The sequence below is a fragment of the Schistocerca cancellata genome, chromosome 6, assembly GCF_023864275.1.
Source record: "Schistocerca cancellata isolate TAMUIC-IGC-003103 chromosome 6, iqSchCanc2.1, whole genome shotgun sequence".
NCBI lineage: Eukaryota > Metazoa > Arthropoda > Insecta > Orthoptera > Acrididae > Schistocerca > Schistocerca cancellata.
The window spans coordinates 262,113,220-262,125,604 of record NC_064631.1 but is presented as its reverse complement, the minus strand read 5'-3'; the positions used below and the strand labels follow the sequence as shown (position 1 = coordinate 262,125,604).

At 38.3% G+C, this 12,385-nt stretch overlaps 1 protein-coding gene across 1 annotated transcript in view; it reads left to right on the top strand.

Annotated features, from left to right (window-relative positions):
- LOC126191432 (cytoplasmic dynein 1 light intermediate chain 2) overlaps positions 1–12,385 on the top strand; it is a 99,651-nt gene that overhangs the window by 30,636 nt on the left and 56,630 nt on the right. The window contains exon 3 of the mRNA XM_049932308.1: positions 7,688–7,804. Coding sequence (XP_049788265.1) covers positions 7,688–7,804 — 117 coding nt within the window. The remainder of the gene's footprint in view (positions 1–7,687; positions 7,805–12,385) is intronic.

Here is a 12,385-nt window from a genome sequence, read left to right as displayed (position 1 = left end):
TTTTTCAAATTATTATTGAAATGTACAGAGATGATGTGGTACAGATTAAACGAGGTTCAAAGTTATCAGAACCTATTAATGTCACTAAATGTTTGCAACAAGGTTGCATTATGTCAGTCACCATGTTCAGTTTATATGTACTAGGGTCACTCCAAAAGAAATGCAAACTATTTTTGTAAAAATACAGTTTTCATTCTGCATGTGTGAAAGTTTTACAGTGTAGATACATCATTCCCACTTGTTTTCAAACATAGTTCAACCTGTTCCTGTGAGTGGCACTGTCACAGCATGTCTTCAAGATGGCTGCTACACTTGAAGTTCGTCAGAAGTAACGTGCTGTCATAGAATTCCTGTGCTGTGAAAACGAGACATTGGGAACATCCACAAGAGGTTGTAAAAGGTGTATGGAGATGCTGCTGTCGATCGCAGTACAGTTAGTCGGTGGGCAAGCAGGTTACGTGATGAAAGTGGGCAGGGCAGTATTGAGGATTGTCCACACAGTGGCAGGCCTCGTACTGCGCACACTCCAGACAACGTACAGAGAGTTAACGAATTGGTGACTGCTGACAGACGCATCACAGTAAACGAATTGTCACGCTACGTTGGGATAGGGGAAGGAAGCGTCTGCAGGATACTGAAAGTGTTGGCATTAAAAAGCTTTGTGCCAGGTGGGTTCCCAGGATGTTGACAGTAGCTCACAAAGCAACAAGGAAAACGGTATGCAGCAAACTTTTGGAACAGTATGAGAATTGTGGAGATGAATTTCTTGGAAGAATTGTGACAGGTGATGAAACGTGGCTTCATCATTTTCCACCAGAGACGAAGAGACAATCAGTGGAGTGACAACATGCAAATTCACTCAAGGAAAAAAAATTCAAAACCACACCTGCTGGAAAAGTTATGGCTACGGTGTTTTTCGATTCCGAAGGACTCTTGCTTGTGGACATCATGCCAATTCTGAGGCAAATGTGACGACACTGAAGAAACTTCAAGCTTGAATGAGTCGTGTGTGATCACATCGGCAAAAGCAGGATGTTTAGCTATTGCACAACAATGCATGGCCACCTGTCAGTCAAAAAACCATGGAAGCGATCACAAAACTCAGATGGACAAAACTGAAACACGTGCCCTACAGTCCTGACCTGGCTCCATGTGACTCATCTTGTTGGGAAACTGAAAGACTCTCTTCATGGAACAAAGTTTGAGGATGATGACTCCCTTGTGCATGCTGCCAAACAGTGGCTCCAACAGGTTGGTCCAGAATTTTACCATGCGGGTATACAGGTGCTGGTTCCAAGATGGTGTAAGGCAGTTGAGGGGGATGGAAATTATGTGGAGAAATGAAAATATTGTTCCTAAAGGGTGTATCTACACACTGTAAAACATTCATACATGTAGAATAAAAGATGGATTTAAAAAAAAAAATAGTGTGCATTTCTTTTGGAGTGGCTCTCCGAAATTGGAAGAACAGCTGCAGAGGAATGGGAATCACTGTCAACGATGTACAGATATTTTCATTAAGTTTTGCTGATGATCAAGCTATTATAGCACAAGGTGGTTATGACCTTGAGTTCAGGATGCAACAATACCAGGAACTGCAAATGAGTCTAAACAAAAACAGAGAATTTGGTGGTGAATAGTGATGCTAAATTTGAAGTACACATCAATGACAAAGCAGTTATGAGACAGGTAGATAAATTTAAATATTTTGGGGCATGTATTGATAAAAATGGATTCGGCCATACAGAATTCAACAAAGCAGAAAAGTGTTAGGGTGTGTGAATTCTTTTTGGTGGGATAAGAATATTTCCAACAGCAATAAGAAAAGAGTAGGTAAGATAATGCAGAATATCAAGAATTGAAAGAAAAACTGATGATGAAGTAAGAGCTAGAATGACGAAAATAATACAGTGATAGAATTGAAAGAAAATCATTAAAATGGTACTGACATATGATGAGAATGCCAGATCATCAGTGGGCAAAGATGATTTATGAATGGAAACCACCCGGCAGACATAATCGTGGAAGACCACGACGTTCTTGGACAAACCACATAAATGGAGTAATGGAACATAGCAGCATCGACAAGGAAGATGCACTGGATAAAGAGGTTTGGTGGTGGATAACGGAATGCAACAAGATGTTATTAATTAATCTTTGTATTGATTAATCCTGTAGGGATGATGATGATGATAGTTTGTATCAACATGATATTGTACCTTGCCATAAAGCAGCATCTATGAGGTGGTGGCTTGATGACATTAACATTCCTGAAATGGACTTGTCTAGTCGGAGTCCTGACTTGACTCTAATGAACACCTGTGGGATGAGTTAGAATGTCTACTTCGCTTCAAACCCAAATTTCGAATATTACTACCTTCTTTGGCTTCGGATCTTGAGGAAGAATGGACTGCATTCCTCCAGATATTCAGACAACTGAAACTTTCTGGCAGATTAAAACTCTGTGACAGATTGGGACTTGATCTTGAGACTTGTGCCTTTCTTGTGGAAGTGCTCTACTAACTGAGCTACCTGAGTGCGCCTTACAAGCAGTTATCACAGGTGTATTTCCACCATTACCTAATCTCCTACCTTACAAACTTCACAGAAGTCATTCCTGCGAAACTTGCAGGTCTAGAATTCCTCTCTTTCAGGAGTGCTAGTCCCACAAGTTTCTCCATGAGAACTTCTGTGGAGTTAAGAAGGTAGGAGACGAGTTACTGGTAGAAATAGAGCTCTGAGGAAATGTCATAAGTCATGCTCAGGTAGCTTAGTTGGTAGAGCTGTTGCCCACAAAACGCAAAGCACCTGAGTTCAAGTTCCAGTCCGGTACACAGTTTTAATCTGTAATTTAGTATTATATCAGCGTGTACTCCACTGCAGAGTGAACATTCATTTTGGATTCAGACATCTCTTTTAAAGTGTCTGCGGCAGAATTAAAGCCGTCTTACGGGAGATGGATGCAACACCCCCTATTAATGTGTACCAGTAGGTACCTGGATACTTCCGATCAGATAGTGTATAATCATTAATGGTTTTTATTGATGATAACAATGTTTCAGCTGAACTGTGATGTACATAATGACAATACTAGAAACAAAATTAATATCCCTGCATACTTTGCCTTCTCCTCCAGGGTTCAGAAAGGAGTTACATACTCTGGATGGTGAGATGTTCATTTAACAAGTTCCCATCAAACCTATGCAAGAAATGGGAATTACAATAAATTCAGATGAAAATAAATTGAAAGCATACCTCATTAGCAACTATTTCTACTAATAATGTGAAAGGGACTGGAACATTGTTACCTTCCTGGCAAGTAGAACCGTTTGTAATAAAGTTGTATGACAAATAATAATGTGTTATAAATAGGACACAGTATTTATAGATGTCAAAATGTTTTCTTTGACAAATACCTTTATAATCAAGTGAATATTAAGCTAGCAAGAACAGATAAATAGTAGCTACATAATATATTAGTCAACCACAATATTATAGTACGTGGGAGATAGGACTTATTGTGAGTTTTTATCATGATATTTCATGAGGAAATGTGAAACACTTGATAATATATGCACAACTGTCTTGATATCATTCACAGTGTGATGTGTTTTCCTTAGTCACTGCTGAACTTGTTTACTGTAGTGTCATTGCGTGTTTCCTGTAACAGCTCTGTGAGGCCAAGTGCAATGACATGATCAAATAATACTAGCAAAACCACTAGTGCTTTGCAATTGCTAAATATGTTTGGGAGTCGGATATACTTGCTGATCTCCTCCTTCACCTCTCTTCCATCTCCTCTCCCCTCTCTTTGTGTATCATCTCCTCCTCCTCCTCCTCCTCCTCCTCCTCCTCCTCCTCCTCCTCCTCTTCCTCTCTATTGTCTTTTCTCCCTATCTCTCTCTCTCTCTCTCTCTCTCTCTCTCTCTCTCTCTCTCTCTCTCTCTCTCCACATAATCCTCACGCCTCTATTGTCAGTTTCCTCCTCCCCTCTCTCTATGTTCAGTTCTCCCTCCTCCTTCCATTTCCTTTTCACCCCTGTGACTGACTTGGAGCCTTGTTCATTATTATAGACAACAAAGCCTTGATTGGGAATTGACATCAATTGAAGTAAATGGGTAAATCGGTTGAGGTCATTGGTATGTGGGGTATGAGAGACCCCTCCTGCTGTCGGATCTGTGAGGATATTAGCTTCAGTGATACTGTTTCCCGTAGTTTAAATCTACAAGAGGATAAATTACAAATTCAGACAATTCAGATTCCATTGTAGTATTGCTTTTACAAGCACATCAGACATAAATACAGCTTTCCTGCTTTCTGTTAAATCAGACTGTGAGGAAAAAAACAAAAAGTAAGAGATGTCTTAATTTTTTGTTTTTGTAAAGGGGAACAATTTGTCTAATGGTTTAAATCCTCTACTACCTGTATCATAATTACAACTGACTGAGGAAAGTATGCGAAACCCCACATTTTCACATTACGTTTTGAAATATGGATCATTATATTCCACGATAATTTTTATCTATAAAATGACTTTGTAAAAGTAGTCCTTTTCTCACTGAAACTACAAAAGTGAATAAAAAACACCATAAAACAACGTAATATATAATTGAACAGACACACGTTACAATTTAGGTGTTTGATTTTTTAAGTTGCTACTCTGGGACCTGTTTTTTCAACTGACAGGAGAAATTTTAGAAACCACTTAAACGGTGTGGAAATCTTTTTTGTTTTTCATGAAGTGAAAAAATATGTTCATTCTTGACTGACACACTTATTTCTGTCTAGGTAGTGTTCTCAGTGTAAGATTATCCCCATCCATGTAAGTGGCTGCCTATCATAGAACTTGTCTTAGGCAACCTAAAAGATTTGACAGAGATGCAAAGGCACCCTTAGTTGCACTTCCTTATTGTGACCCCCACCTCTCTCTCTCTCTCTCTCTCTCACACACACACACACACGCACACACACACACACACACACACACACACACACACACACAGAGGCTTAGCACCCCACTGCTTCGCTCATATGGCCTGCATAAATTGTTCTTTTTACTTGATTGAATTTTTATGTTGTTCACAAATTGCAACACCTGCAAAGCTTTTCACGCTAATTGCTGCCATATAAGCATGGTCTTTCCCAAATGTACTTCAGACCAAAATGCGATTTTGGAAGCAGAAGTCCAAAGTTTTGTTAACCATGCCTTTTGTATTCTTGTGGAGATACTTCCATAGCAACTTTCATCCCTTAACAAATATTTCTTTACATCTAACGGAGAAGTGAAATACCAATTTTCGTAAATTTAGCTTTAACATTTTTTTTAGGTAACAAAATATTTTCTTAAACATTTTCATCCCCTATTGCACTCCCTTAGGGGTTGAATTTCTAGAAACACGGAAATACACATTTTTTAAAAAAATTTCTAACTGAGAAGTCAAATACCATTTGTCATAGATGTAGCCTTAAAAATCCCTTAGTAGTTTTTCAGTAATTATTTATTTTCAGAAATACTTTCACCCCCTTTTTGTTACCCACCTTACTGGTTGAGTTCCTAAAAAATGCTTACACACATTTATTTTCCGATTGAGAAACGAAATTCCAGTATTTGTAGTTCTAGCTTCAAAATTTCCTTAATAGAGACATTGTATCTATTGTATTATATGTTAACCGGGGACCTAGAAACAACGGAGAGGCTCTGTCCCCGCCGCAGCTGCAGTGGTCCACAACTCCACGGCGAGTACCGCAGTCCACTTCACCCATCCGCCGCCCCACACCGAACCCAGGGTTATTGTGTGGTTCGGCCCCCGGTGGACTCCCCAGGGAACGTCTCACATCAGACGAGTGTAACCCCCATGTTTGCCTGGTAGAGTAATGGTGGTGTACATGTACGTGGAGAACTTGTTTGCGCAGGAATCACTGACATAGCGTAACTGAGGCAGAATAAAAACCATCCACAGACTGGCCGGTTCACCAGACCTCCACACAAATCCACCGGGCGGATTCGTGCCAGGGACCAGGCGTTCCTTCCTGTCCGGAAAGTCTTGCGTTAGACTGCACGGCCAACCGGGCGGGCTAATAGAGACATGCTGTCAAAATGCCTTTCATCCCCTATTTCAGCCCCTTAGGAGTGGAATTTCAAACAATGCCTTCTTAAACAGTGCCTACAGTATAAGATCCACACCCTCTCCAGACTTACAGTTTCTGTCCTTGGGAATTTGGGTTGGGCAGTCATGAGTCAGTGAATTAGTCTGACCCTGTTTCAGTCCCACAGGTGTTGAATTTCCAAAAACAGTGAAACATGTATTTTTTTTCATCTCGAACAGATGCCAAACACGAATTTACAAAGATTTATCTCCCTAGTTCACCTCGTTAGGGATTCAATTTCCCAAAACACTGAAACGCATATTTTTTAATTTGGAACTACAAAGTCAAATGCTAGTGTTCATAGACGTAGAATTAAAAATATTTTAGTAGTTTTTTAATAATGATACATTTTCAAAAAAAGGTTTCACCTCCTTAGGGTTAAATTTCAAAAAGTGCTGAAACATGTATTGCTTTATTTCTGACCGAGAAACCAAATACTAATTTTTGTATGTCTGGCTTTAAAATTGCCTTAATAGTGACATATTTCAAAAAAACTCATCCCGTATTTCACCCCCTTAGGGCTGGAATTTTGAAAAATCTCTTCTTTAATGATGCCTACAGTATAAGATCTATACCTCACCAAATTTTAAGTTTCTATCCGTAGTGGTTTGGGCTTCGTGATTGGTCAGTCAGGACATTACCCTTTTATACATAGATGCATATGTGCATAAGATGTTAATATTGTTGATTCTCTTCAACAAATTAATTTTCGTCACACAAATACTTCAACAATTCAGAGATTTTTCCCATTGTCACTTATGTGACCATCTCTTGTAAGTATGACGTAATGCTTATGTAATTAACTGACAGTAATTATGTGTCAGGCCAAGACTTGTACCCAGAATCTTCCCTTTTGCTGGAATTATTTTACTGACTGAGCTATCAAGCATGACTTGAAACCATCCTCATGGCCTCAGTCCTGCCAGTACCTCCCTCCTACTTCCCATACTTTCCAGAAGTTCTCCTGCATATCTTATGGCACTAGCACTTCTGAAAGAGAGAATGTCTTAGGTTGTGGCAAAGCCACTGCCTATGGGATTGTTTCCGGAATGAATCTTGTGTTCTTTTATGGAGGGTGCGCTGTTTTGAAATTTGCAGGAAGACTAAAACTGTGCGCTGATCTTAGATTCGATCCTAGAACCTTACCTTTTGCTGGCAGTTCTCATAGTGACTGAGCTTGCCATCTTTTTCAGCTAGCCTTTTTAACGTTAACTCGTTTATCTACATTAGCAGGCACCAGTTACTTTATATGGTGATGTAAATACTGATGTGTATTTAGTCTGTTGTCTAACAATATACATTTATAATCAAATTGCTTAAACCCCTCTGTGTTAATGTTGGAATTGATTTTATGTCACCCCACATTCTTTTCAGTTTTTCTTCCACATTGGATTTGCACAAAAATCTAGTCTCCAGTAATCTTGTTAGTGTTTAGGTACTGATATTGAGTGCAGAATTCAGCTGCAAGCCAGCAAAAATATATGCTGAGTTTTGTGTTTTCCTAGTGACACACTGTTAAGTAATTAATTATTTTTTCCAGGTGACAATGAATCTGGTAAGACAACACTGATAGCAAAACTTCAAGGAGTTGAGGATCCAAAGAAGGGCTCTGGTTTAGAATATGCTTATATTGATGTGAGAGATGAATACAGAGATGGTAATTATAAAAGTTTATATATATGCACGAGTTTACCTTTATATCTATATCATGCTAAATTTGGTCAAGAATCAGAATGCAAATGTCCCATCCTTAAGAGGCTCGCACTTCTCCAGTAATTTGCACAAAGCTTCTTATGGGTAGCATGTGTAATGGAGACATGTTGGAGAACTCAAGTAAACAAACATGTTCACTGACTGGCTGACATACATTGTTTCACTTATATTAATAAGACTGCACTGTTTTGATAATGATTCTTAGGGACGATGTTTTTGTAACATTATGGTTATTTTGCACAGCAGAACAAAATGAATTGTTTCAAGCTTTAAATGATCACAATATTAGTTTTATTTGTGTTACAGTTAATATAAGCAAATTTTTATTGATAGCATATTATGTGGAATTCAGGTGGTTGGATTGAAGTAATTCCCCCATTAAAAATACCATCAGTAAGCTTCACAAGCCAATAGTCTTAAGCCGTCGGTACGCAGACCATGCTGTCGAACATCAGTATTAAGCATGTAGAGTTTAGCGTGCTGCTGAACGCTATGAAACTATGCAACTCGTGCTCCTGCTGAACGCTCAGAAACAATGCGACTCGTGCACACGTACATGGGCCCCATTGTGGTACATGCGATCACAGCACACGCCATTTGCAGTTGTCAGCTGTACCTGGCTCACAACTCAAACTATTTACGAAATGGGCAAACTTAAAATCCCTGTATGAGCTCTCTTAAAATGTACTTTCCTGGCTTGTCCATACTCTCGTCAGCTTGCTCTGTCTGTAAATAAAAACAATGTCCATAAAAATGTTATAAGGCAAAAAGGAAAGTACCATGTCTGCTCAATGAGGACATTTGCTTATTCCATTACAAATAGTGCAATGAAAGGTTCAATAATTATTCACGCAGGGTAAACATTATTTCATCATTCTCATTTTTTAATGAAATCCTAAGGTCATTCTTACTTGATCTCTGTTCCTACTCAGTAGAAGAATCTCTACGTGTGAATTACAAAACTTTAAAAAAAGGGCAAACTATCTTACTGCAAGTAGTGCAAGGTGTCCTGTCGATCAAGCCAATCAAACAGACTCGCCCCTCAAAAATAGCATCCTAATATTTATTCTAACATCGAATATTATAATATATACTTATATAACTAATAAGAAAGTATCAAAACCTAGAAAAAAGTGAAGCTTTGAAGAAAACATTTTTTGTGTGCAGTGGGATTTGACCCCTTAACTTTCCTCCATCTTGCTTCAAAACTGTGATGCTATTCATTGTGCTACCGTGACATTGGTCAATGTTCAGTTGCATGTTGAGAATATCTGACATGCTGGATATTGCTCTGCATGTGCGGCAAGACTTCCCAACGTGCTATTCCACGCTACGATGTCAGGAACTCTGCACACTCAATGCTCAGCGTTCGATAGCGTGGTCCATGTGCTGACGGCTTAAGAGATGAGCTGTGACAGTGTACTGATCTGTAATGGCGATATGGGTCACACTATAAACACATGCATTGTGGACTGTGAGCTGTCCTTGATCAGCATACTAAATTTATGTTGACAAAATATGATCAGTTTGACAGATGCATATAATTTAAAAAAAGCCTATGTTTTAGTGAGGCAACCACTTTACCACTAAGAGAAAAATCAGAGGAGATATCAAGACAACAAAGTAGTTGACCAAAATGAAGTGGAGTTAGGCTGCTGGCTCTCACTGTCTTGGTTGTGAGTTATGACAGGTTGGCAGTCTGCTTGTGGAACAACTGCACCTTGCACTGTAAGCATGAAGCTGGAGGCAACTGAAACCCTGGCTGATAAAGCATCACAGTAACGATGGCATCTTCCACCAGATTCATCAATGACAACAGTGAAAATTAACATATTCCTAGCAATAAGCATTTGACATCCCTCCCCTTTTGATCCTGTCATTCAGTAAAAAACAGTATGTCAAGAGGCCCAGTCCTTTCCAACAGGAGGGATAGGGTCCCAGTGGCATATTATATGAAGCAGCAACCATAAATTACAAGTAGTTTAGCTGAAGAAGGCTGCCTGCAGTAATAGCTGTTTGGCCATCCAGATTTAGGTTTATTATGCTTTTGCTGTGGGATGGTTCCTTTCAAAGGGGCACAGCCAAATTGCATCTCCCTTCTTTATTTCTCAGTGTGTGCAGTGTCTGCTTACTGTTCACACCACCACCTCTACCACAACACTCTTAACTATATTAAATTTGCCTTATTTTAAAGCATGGCTGTAAACAGCAGCTGTAAAACGATAATCTTGGAAAGGGTGAAAAAATCAGCCAGCCATTTGTGCAACACAGTTATATTGGAACCCTTGATGTAGGTTTCAATAAATAATTTTACAGTTTTCGTGAGGAGGTGCAACATATTGGTTACAAAAGTTTAAAGTAAAAAAAAAATAATGAATGTAGATAAAATAATAGAAGCAAAGGGTACACACTTATTTGTTACATCCTGTGTTGAAGTCATTAAAATAAAGCTGTTTGGCTCTTGTCAAGTAAAAATTCCCCTAAAAAACAATGCAACAACAAATCATGGCCATCAGATGACATCAGTGTGAACTTCATGGATACAACTTCTCAACCACCGAATGTACAAGGCTCTGAAGTTAAGATAACTTCTGTATGGAGGGCACTGAAAATTTTATCAATCTCAGAATTGGTCTAGACAGTATGAAAATGGAAGAATCTCTTAAAAAGTTAGGATAGCACATGAATGCAGTAACACCACACAAAAAGAAGTCACTAATAGGGATAGTATAGGTACTAAAGAGCAGAAGGTAATTAATAACGTTAATTGCAAAATGAAAAACAGTAAAGTATTAATAAGTCAGATAAAAGGAATTAAGATCCAACCTTTAATCAAAAGAGAATTGTTTAAGTAATACTAAAAAAATAAAATTATTGGGAAATTTCAAAAGAAATGGGTAGTGAATATGAATCTCAAGCCTTCTCTTTGGAGAAGCCAGTTTAAGATCCACAAGAACAGACATCCAATCTACCAGACTGTGAATAGTAAATGTCGCACTTGTAACAAGTTAGCTAGGATGATGGATGATGTGTCCAAAGCAACTAAACTACTGCGTCATCAGTCCGTTAGCTAGGCATTTACACAAAAAAGTTAAAGAATCCTTTACTTTTTTCCTTTTTCTTTGCAAGTAGGTTAGTTTTGATACACAAATTGGAAATTGTAAAATGCACCTGTCACACACTCTGAAAGTAGTTTTCATCCACTAAGCAATTAACCTCGCTTTGTTTATGCTACTATCCCCTGAAAATCTACAGAAATAAATTAACCAAAACAATTGTAATAATGGCTATGAGCCACTTTTAGACAACCAGGGCCCAGTTAATGAAAGGGCTAAAAAATTGTCAGTGCTTAGTAGTAATAAAAGGAAGGAAAAAGGGGAAAACAAAAAGTTTGGCTATTTTGGGTAATATTTCATACAGGTTCAGCCTCCTCTTTAACTAAAAAAATATGCCTGTAAGATTACATTTTCTACCAATAATAGTCCGAAGAAAAAAATCTAGTGCACACTCTTGGCGTAAAAGATCCTTTTACCTACTCAAGTGTTTACAAAATGTTGTGCAACAATTGTCAGATGTTGGATAAACTGGAAAGGCGGGCGATCAAAGTGAGACATCAGGAGCACTTGCTGGGCAGGGGCGGTGCTAACATATATAATTCCACCTACACAGAGCATTTGTTAAATTCTGAACATTCTCCAAGAAAACTAGAAGAAACGGTAATCTTGCATAAACAAGGGAAAGGTTATAAATTAGATTTGTTGGAGGAAATTAAGATTTTTCAACATTTAGCTAAGTTTTATCGTAAATAAGCAGCTGAAACTGAATAAGAATTTCCTCAGCAGTTTGACGTTACTCATGGCAGCTTAGCAATTGTTTACTGGCTGCGTGTACATGTCAAGGATGTCGTTTTTCTTACACACATTCCCTTAAGTTACTTGTCGAGCACTAGATAGTTTACAGTCCAGTTGCTATACCAAAACAGAGAGATTGTACATTCACAACTATTTTAAGACATCATGTAAAATAAGATGTCTCCAGAGTTTTAATTAGAATCTAAACACTACTAGCTGTACATTTGTATATGAGGTACAACAGTTTATCTTGCTAGAGAAGGAAGTTATTTCCATTGTGCCTGTAATTGTTTTAATGACATTATATTTTCACATAAAACTTTCTGTTACAGTGAGTTTTAAGACGTGTTGTAAATAATTTTTTTTTATCAGTGTCACTTAATTTGTAAAATATTTCATGCACTGAATTGCACTTGTTAAGGAAGGCCTATAATGTATGATAATTATGCACTGTCGTATTTGTCAATTATTGGCGATAAGCTACTCAGCATGATTATGCGAGCCTAATTGTGCGCTACTTTATTTGTCAATTGATGTTATGTAAGCCACTTGGCACACTTATTTGCACATTTCTTGTGCACTCTATACGGAAGTTACCTTAGCTTCAGACCTTAGTACATTAGTCAGTTGACAAGTTGCATCTGTGAATTACACACTGATGTCATCTGACAGTC